This window comes from Gavialis gangeticus, unplaced genomic scaffold (assembly GCF_001723915.1).
Source record: "Gavialis gangeticus isolate Ggan-Ray unplaced genomic scaffold, GavGan_comp1, whole genome shotgun sequence".
NCBI classification, from domain to species: Eukaryota; Metazoa; Chordata; order Crocodylia; family Gavialidae; genus Gavialis; species Gavialis gangeticus.
In genome coordinates, this window is record NW_017728992.1 from 190,058,823 (window position 1) to 190,068,558 (window position 9,736).

Below are 9,736 nucleotides of genomic sequence, written 5' to 3' on the forward strand. Positions count from 1 at the left end.
AAAAAAAAAAAAAAAAAAATGGAAAAAAAATGGAAAATGGTACCTGTTTCTACTATGCACGTGCACACACACACAGTTCACTGATTTACAATTTCAATCTGTCAAAATGTATGGTTAGTCTATGATTCAAAGTGGATTTTTCATAAATTGTTTTTATGTACCATTTTGTAGATTAGTTTTGATCTATTACTGATATCAAGCTTAGATCCGATTAATAGGGCTGTGTGAAGCTTCAGTCGCTGATTCAATTCAGCGGAGATTCGGCCCAATTAGGCAGCTGAATCTCCAAATCCGAATTGAATCAGGAGACCCTTTAATCTCTCCAAATCGAATCGGAACCCTCCAAATCAGTTCAGAGAGATTCAATGATTTAGACAGACACAGCTTTAAATGTTTTTCCTACACACCTCAAGGTACCAGGCAGCTTGTGAACGCTGAGATAGTGGAGCGGATGGAGCGTCCCACAGGAGCGCGGGGGAGTCCCCAGCACACTTGGGGGCAGACCTCGAAGTGGACCACGAGCACTTCTGGTCCACTTCCATCGAATCTTCAGATTTGGATTCAGCCAAAACAAAAATCAGGACAGTGATCCAAATCAAGTAATTGAATTACTGTCCCCCGAACTGGGCCAAATCCAAATCGAATACTGCTTGCTTTGTACACCCCTACTGATTACCATACTTTCCTCACGTACAACAACAACTGTCCACCAAAAGTCAGTCCTCCAAAATTAGGGTGTGTATTAAGCAGGGAAGGTGACTGTTTTAACCAGGGTGCAAGCACCCTGCTTTGATTCCTGATCTGCAAGACAGCAGCTATGGCATTACTATTCAGGCAGCTGAGGGAGTCAGATGACCTAATGGCTCACTGTTCTTCACACCAACGTGTTAATGATTGTCTATCCCTTTTAAGGGGACTTGATGTTCCACTAATCATGCCAACTTTCCTTAGAACAATTTTGCCATTTGCTACCTGCTCCTATGTCATTCTTCTCCCACTTCACAGCCCTGGAGATTATTTGACCCGTTTAAAAAAAATCACAGATCCACCCATGGACACCAGTCTTCACCGGGAGCTAGTGTTTTAGCCTTTTAGTTAAGCAGGAAAAAGAGAGGGTGAGTCAGATGAAAACTAAGGGGGGGAAGAGCCTTATGTATGCAGCCATAACAATGGAAATATCTTTTTTTCCTCTATTCTGATTTTCAAAATTAAGGCAAATATTATATTCTGGTACATGTTACATGAGAGTATGGTAAATTTTATGATAACCTCATTTTTCTCCAAATTGGTTTGTGTCTCTAATTTGTTTCATATTTATCATATATTAGTTATGCCAGTCAAGGTCCATTAAGAAGTAGTCAAGGCAAAGTTTACCCCTCTGAAGTTTCAAACTTGAAAAAGAAGAGACATCTTGAAATAAAACCAAAGTCAGGCAGTAATCTCAACATTTTGGCAGGATAAAGTTATCACTTAAAATATCTTTCACACCTCCACCTCAGAAGAGAGATTTCTCCAACTTAAGGCTGCCTTCTTTGGACAACTGAAGAAAGATGTTTTTTAGCCTCAGCTTTTCACTTATTACTGTGTAAGTGGTTATTTTCTTATTATTTTTAGAAACATCCAAAAATGATCTAGAAATGGTATGTGTTCTACAAATGATCCTGAACATTTCCAGAGATTTGGGGGCCTAGAATGACAGCAAAGAAGATATTCTGAGATTCAGAGAAAATATCTTGCGCCTTGGGGACTATTTTGTTAGAGATTTTGAAAGAAAAAGAAAGCTGCTCAGAAGATAGCTGCCAGAAATAGCTCCGAAAACTTTCTAGCATACATGACTACAGCTAAAAAACGGTGGGGGTTTTTTTAATGGATGAAATACTGATTCTAAATTGTTCAAAGGGATGTTATGTCAAGAAACACAAAGTTGAAGTTTCACTTTTTGAAGTGAAAAATTTAATGTTTTTCCTTTCAACTTCACAATCTGGAAACATTTATACACAAGAGCACTGACTTTTCTTGGAGGACCACAGGGAAGTTTCAATTACTGCACTTTTTATTTTTGCGACAGGCATGAGGTTTCTTAGGGTGATCTCTTTTATTGGACCAACTATATAGCTAGGGTAGCATTAGACAAGCTTTCAAATGCAAAACGTTTCTCTTCGGGTCCTGAAGTTAGCACAGTGATTGGCTGAAAAAGAATGTCTTGCATTATTGTACACAGTTGGTACAATAAAAGATATTGTCCTAAGAAATCCTCGCCTCTTGCATAATTTCTGGACCATCAATACTACAACATCACTCTTGCACTACCACAACTTTTTTGGTAACTCTATGGAAACTTACTCCAACAGATAACACAGAGGGGCAACATATTTTAACTCTCCTGTCAGTACTGTAACCAATTTGCCTCTCTGAAAGCTGGAAAAAAATACTGTATACATAAGTATGCTAAGTTAAGGGTATCAAACTTGCATTGTGCCCCAAGCCAGATCTGGACTACAGGCTTCCTGCTGGCTAGATCCCATTCAAGGCACACACAAGGCATGACTGTGGCCCCAACCACATGCCCCATGCTGCGGGAGCAGTTTCAGCCCAGCATGGGACATGTGGTGGGAGCCAGCAGCTGGGGCTCTGGGCAGCTGGAGCAGATGGCAGCCAGGCTGCAAACAGCTGTACCAGGATTTTGAGCCCTGGCTCCAGCTTCATGGTGGTGGCAGGTGTATGCACACCTTGGGACACATGACAGAGAAAGGGCCAGGACAGTGCAACACTGCCCCCCTCTCCCACCTGTCCTAAGGTGTGCGTGCACTTCTTACCAGCAGTGAGGATTGAGCCCCTCGGCTTCCCTGCCATCTGCCTCTGGAACGCCAAGTCGAGGACTGGGCCAAGGTTGGGGTGTTTTTGGTACTCTGGTCAAAAACATTGCCAAACTTTATTTTAGACTAATAGAAGCTAGACTTCTGGGTAACTTCATGTGAGAGGATATCCTTCTGAGATGGCTCAGGAGTACTTTGGTTTACAGCTCTCAGGGCGTCTTTACACATGCTCCAGGGTGGGCGTGGGGGGGGGGCATTCTAATTAGAGCAGCTCTGAGAGCCACTGTAATTAAAGCGCCTGCAGCATCATGTGCATTCAACATTCTGCGCTTCAAAATGGCAGCAGGGGCACTTTAACTAAAGCTCATTCGACAAGCTTCAGCTAAAGTGCCCCCCCCCGCTATTTTAAAGTGCAGGGACATTAAATACATGCAGCACAGAGACTGCTGGAGCATGCTAATTAGCATGCTTCAGCAGATTCGATTAATCAAGTATGCTTCAATGCATGCCAATTAGCATGCATCAGAGCAGACGTCCAGCATGTGTATAGGTGCCCTCAGAGACTGGTAGAGAAAGGATGCAAAACTATTAAAAAGGTAGTCCTTAAAAAGGAATTTAAGTGCTGCCACTGACTTCTCTTGACCTTCCTTTTTCCCCTCTTAATCCAATACAGAGTTTCTATTTCTAATCTCATCTCTTAGACTTTATGGCAAGTATTCACAGGGTGCTCCTATCAGGGATCTCCCAACAAATAAAAAAGTATTTTTATTTCAGACTGTCCCCTCCTACAACTAACTGACTTGGCTTCTGGATAAAATCCATGCAGCAATTAAGTTTGACATGCTCTCTTGTTATTTTTGTTAAGTTTTCTGACCGCCTTGCATTTTGCGCTCTCTGCTGCATATCAGAAGTGACTTTTTTAGCTAATGAGAAAAGAGAAGATTACTGGACATTCTTTTCTTGCCTTAACAGGAAGACAAAATGCCAAGATCTCAGGAATGAGGGTTTTTAATTGCAACATAACTGAAGCATGGAAGTTTTTGACAATTCAAAAATCCAGTATTTTCAGTGTGTAAATACGTCTAATGAAAGCCATACGACCTCGTTTTAATTATTTACATTTTGTGATCTGGTCAGTCATTTTCAGTATTTTCATTCTGTAGAATGTTTTTCTATGCATTTGATGATGTGTACTACAGTAGTGTAGTTTTGGCTGACCAGTAGATTCATGCTTCATTTAAACATAGAAGCTGGTTGACCATGCTAGCTTTAATTAAATGACTAGTAGAACTGACTTTGAGAACTTGTGAGTAGTGTAATCTGCAGCTTTAAGCAATGAAAGACACATTTCATAACAGCTTTAATATAAATCCAAAAACTGATTTAAATTAAACGAATAGCTAAATATTTTGGTCCTTGAACTGTCTGCTGTTCCATATAAAAGTATTTCTGGCATTGTGTTATCAGTGTTATGCCAAAAAATTCCCCCCAAAATTAAATTAAATTTTGAATGATTAACTATTGATCTTACCCCCAAAATGTATGCAAATAAAAAGGAAGTACAGGCTTCCCTCAATTTATGTGGGTTCTACATAGATGAATTTGCTCTTATGTGATGAGAATATTTAGACCCATAATTTGTTATATGCGAGATAAATTCACTCTTATGCAATCAGCATAGATGCCCGCCCACCCAAGCAGGTAAGTCTGTGGGGGGAGGGGAAAGGGCCATGGCCCCCTCACCCCAGCTGCAGTGGCCCTGGGAGCAGCTGACACCAGCTGCCTGCACCAGGGCACGGCACAGCCCCGGAGCAGAGGTGCGTGGGGACAGGTGGAGCACAGTGCAGCCCAGCGACTGCAGGCAGTTGGCGCTGGCCACTCTCAGGGCTGCTGCAGCCATGGCTGGGGAGAGTGCCACTCTGTTCCCTCTGCTTTGCTGCCCTGTGCAGCCCTGGGAGTACCACCCCTCCCCCCACCCCTTCCCTAGTCCCAGCCTCACTCCCTCCCTCACCGCCATGGGAACCTATCCCTATGGGTTACATTGTAAAGTGGGTTTGCTTTACGTGGTGTTCTCCAGGAACACATGTACAGCATAAATCGAGGAAACCTGTATATCTGACTTTTTCACTTTGCAATCTGTGGGCATACATGTATAAATCTGCTTTCTTAAACCATGCAATTTACAAGCTTAACTTACACCTTAACACAAAAGGCTTATCTTGGGCCAGCAAGTTATAGGATTCATCTAACAATTTAGGAGTCCTTCGGTAGTATTTAGGTGAGAATTACCAGATTAACATTCTAATACCAGTTTAAACAGCAACATTTATAAATGCAAAGAATTTAATTTAAATCAAATCAAATCACTGCACATGTAGTTACATTGTTAAGTATCCATATGAGCCTTTACTGTAGTTATTTATTTATGAACCTGCAAAAACTTCACAAAAAATCTTCCACTGAATTTAAATGGGACAAAAGGATGCAGGATTTGGTCATAAATTGTAATGAGTATGGAGCAACCATTTGTTGCTTTAGAGAGACCAAATTTAATTTGAAATTAAAAATTATATCCACATCCCCATGTGAGGGTGGCTGTTATCTGATCTCTGGTGAGCGAAACTCTAGAGGCTTTCAACTTCCCCCTCCCATGAACAGGTGCCAAAGGGAAGGGAGAGAGGAAGGGGCTATAAGAACAGCTGCTTCAAACAAGTGGAGATAATTCATTTAGAAATACAGGAGACATTCCCCAGGCATGAGCATGGGTGACATACTTAAATGGAGAGGTAGTTTCTTTTGTGATATGAACTTACCTTACTTTCTTGTTATAAAGACTTGCTAAAGTTTTTATTTTTACTGGGTAGGCACATTTTTCCTGCTGATTCAATCTAGCATTCACAGATAAAATTCTTAACAGAGTTGCAAGAAGGGCAAGAAAGAGGGACACAAGTCAACTTCTATTTTCCTCTGTCAAGATTGGAAGAGGAGAGTCTGCTGTCAAATGCAGTGGGAGTGGGGTGTTTGAATACACCATCCTAAGCCCACAAGGCAATCCGCAGCAATGTAGCTCCCTTCCAAGCAAAAAGATTCTAAATCACACAGGGGTGACTACTGAAATGGATGGATATATATTGTCTGGGTTGGCATTCTTTCATTATATTCTGATGACGACAAGTCATTAATTTAGCAGGTTTCAACTTACCTAGCCGTTGAGAAAATTCATAGAATTTTTTTAGTTTGCCTACTAGTGGAACGACTGCACCCCATGCCTTCTCTTGCAATTTTTCATCACTGGGGTGCTGTATTGCCTTAAAAAAAAAAAAAAAAAAAAAAAAAAAAACACGCAAAAAAAAAAAGTTAAATTTAGTTTAAAAAAAAAAAAAAAAACAAAAACACGCAAAAAAAAAAAGTTAAATTTAGTTTAAAAAAAAAAAAAAAAAAAAAATCAAACACACGCAGAAAGAACAAGTTAGATTTAGCTTAATAATATAAAATCAAGAACATAAAGCTTCCTTCTATTCAAAACATACATAAAGAGAGGCTTAAAAAAAGCACTGAAACAACCTACCAAAAACAAAAGGGGACATTATTCTTCAAACAATTAGGGCATAACATTTTCTCTAGACATTCAAGTTCCAGTGAGCATTCCATTACAGACAAAGTGTAAGCTGAAGTCTTTAATGAGATACTGTGCTTGGTCTGCACATTCCTCATCCAATGAAAATAATTCAACATACTTTGTACATAACATTATATAGAATAAAAAGACCATTTCTATGAAGTTATTAAAATACAAAGAATGCAATAATTAGCACAGTATGATGTACTTACTATGCAAAATAAACTGCTTTGCTTAAGACACTTCCAAGGGAACCAGTTTAATTTAGCTGAGTGATCACGGATAATACCCAGACAACTGTAGAAATCTACCACTTGGGGGGTAGATTGCATGAACCTTTTTCAGCTCACGAAAATTTCTATTGTTTCAATTATAAATCAACCTCTTCTCCCCCCCCCGCCACAAGGACTGTAAGGGTCTTGTACCAGGCTTGGCCTCTAAGTTAAAAAAAAAAAAAAAAGTGCCGTGCACAATCATCTGCTTCAGCATGGTGGTGGGCTCAGTTTGCGTGGGGAAGGGCCACAATGGCTGCATGATCAGACAGTTAACCCCATCCTGCAATCCCTGGGGATCTCCCCAGTCTGCTTCACTACAGTAAAAGGCAAGCATTAATCCTCTTCTCAGACTCGCTAGGAGCTCCAAAGCCTAAGGAGCCTGGTGTTCAAGGTGAGGCTTTCAGAGTCCTGGTTCCACTGCAGGGAAGTGGAAAGCTTTCAGTCCCTGGTTCCGAGGGAGTCCATGCAACAGCTCTCCAGTGCAGCTTTAGAACCAGGACAGCCCAGCAGGTGAGGGGGGCAAAAACCAACTAGCTTTCTGTTGAATTCTACCTGGGGTTCTCTGGATGAACCTTTTTGGATTCAACAAATGAGCATTTTGCAACAAAATAAAGCCATTTGTTTAAATTTGTGAACAGTTTCCATTCAATTACAAATATTTGCATTGATCTGTATTGACATGGAATTTTAGACTGAAGGCTATACAGTGAGGTTTGGGCAAAATTTTCTTTGGTACAGAAGCAGCTTTCTGTTTTGTTTTTTTTTCTTTTTTTGTAATGGGGTATTTAGTGAATTTTGGTATTTCAGATCCTTTGGGTTCCTTTCTCGGTTATTTGATTTTTCTGTAAAATTTTTGCAATGGCAACAGCAAGCCAATACCCCTTGCTGAATATGATTACAGGAAGAAAGTGACTAACACCTCAGACAGTTGGGATTTACTGGTAAAAGTAATTTAATATTTTTTTGCAACGTATATTGAACTTCATAGCAATTTCTTTTCACCCCAAATTTCTAGGAAATACTAGAACATAATACAAGCCAATAGTCTTGCTCTTTCCTTCCAAATGTAAGAAGTGTTGGGCAAATTTAAATGTACATTTGGTAAAAATGTCTGTTACTCTTAACCTCTGTTACCCAACCAAGTTTAACAACTTTACAGGATGCTGGAAGATCTTGGAACTTGAAGAGACAATCTATGGAATAGTCGCCACGTAAAATATTTAGCCGACCTTGGCATCAAGCCAACACGTTTTCCATTGTAGGAACTTTGAATTCCACCACATTTCTTTCACGTCAGACTATTTAATCTGCTCTTTAATTTATGTCTTTACTAGTCCCACCGCAATATTTGCTGAACCTTGCTGTTTCTATCTGGATGACTGTATAGTTCATTTCTTGTTCACTGCTTTTTCTGCGTGTCCTGCTGCACACTTTGGGCAAAAGTCATTACTTCTGAATTTTTAACATTCATTAAAAAAATAGCTAATTTCTAACAGAAGTAAATAGATACAAATAGTTGTGTTACTGCTGATACATCTGCTGAAAGGACTTGTCAGCAACCTGGATGTTTTGCTCAGATCCATCTCAAAGCCTTCAAAGTTTTATTTCTAGCCTGTTTTCACTGAAAAGAAATGGATGCTGCTTAGGTTGGACATACAAGGTAGATCTTATAGCTTGTTCGGTTTCTGGGGGTTTTTTGTTTTTTTTTTTAAATACCATCAATAGCTATTCCATTTACCTAACAGGACTAATCAATTTCCATAGACTTTTAGAGTGCCTATACACGTGCTCCAACACATTCTGATTAGAAAGCATCAGCATCTGCTGGAGCGCTCTAACTAGAACGCTGCAGCATCTCATGTATTCAGCATCCTAAATTTCAAAGTGGCAGTAATGGAACTTTAACTAAAGCTCACCAAATGAGCTTTAGTTAAAGCCCCCCACTGCCATTTTGAAACACAGGGCACTGAATACACACAGCATTTTAATTTGAGCTACTCCTGCCCTAATTAAAAGTCCTCCAACCCCCGTCCCAGAGTATGTGTATAGGCAGCCTTAGTGTTCTGTAGCAAGGCTAGCTCTGGGGAAGGGCTGTCACATCAGCATGGCTAAAGATGACAGTGGGTGTTCATATTCATGAGGCATGCACTGTCCTCACAGAAATAAGCCGACTTTGGACCTCTAAGAATTTGGAGGATGAGCTGCTTGCTCCAGACCTTTTTAAACGGAATAGACATTTGGAACAAGCAATTGTAGAAGAATCTTTTATGTTCCAAGACCTATTTCTGAAAGATAAAGGCAATTAAAAAGTGTCACGAGGAGTTTCTCTCCGAACAAGCATCACATTTCATCAGTTAGCAAGACAGCTCTGCCAGCTATGCAAACACAGCTGTGGGTCTGAAAATGAAACTCTTCTTTCTGGTTCACACTTTAATACATGACATTATGATTTTGCAATTTCTGCTTAGTATATAACCCTTACCTAGGCTAACCAAAAAACCTAGTCCAGTTTCCAAAACCTGTGCTTGGCTTACAGCAATAAACAATGCTAAAAGTCTATTTGAGCTGAGGCAGCAAATGAGGAGCACTTTTAGCTCTCATTAAAACCCAAGACCCAGGAGTGGGAATCCTGTTCAGATGATAACTTTAGAGGGGGCATCATAGAATCATTGAAAATTACAGTTGGAAAGAACCTCAGGAGGTCGCATCTAGTCCAACCACCTGCTCAAAGCAGGACCAGCCCCAACTAGATCATCCCAGCCAGGGCTTTGTTGAGCCGGGCCTTAAAAAGCTCCAAGGATGGAGAGTCCACCACCCCTCTAGGTAACCCAGTCCATCCTTTTGTTTGTATGCAACATTGAATAAAAAAGCTACTAAATTATTTAAATTACTAAATGGAAACGTCTTTTTTTTTTGTATGATCCCACTCTGTTGCATTTTAAAAGTATAACCATGTTAATCTGACACAAACAATTCTTCCAAGAGAAACTAAATCAAGAAAAGAGAAGCTAAACTTCAACATGCGA

At 40.1% G+C, this 9,736-nt stretch overlaps 1 protein-coding gene across 7 annotated transcripts in view; it reads right to left on the bottom strand.

Annotated features, from left to right (window-relative positions):
- Positions 1 to 9,736, bottom strand: part of FAM49B (family with sequence similarity 49 member B) — a 106,080-nt gene that overhangs the window by 14,763 nt on the left and 81,581 nt on the right. For all 7 annotated transcript variants that reach the window (XM_019528159.1, XM_019528162.1, XM_019528160.1 and 4 more), the window contains one exon: positions 6,019 to 6,124. In XM_019528159.1, coding sequence (XP_019383704.1) covers positions 6,019 to 6,124 — 106 coding nt within the window. The remainder of the gene's footprint in view (positions 1 to 6,018; positions 6,125 to 9,736) is intronic.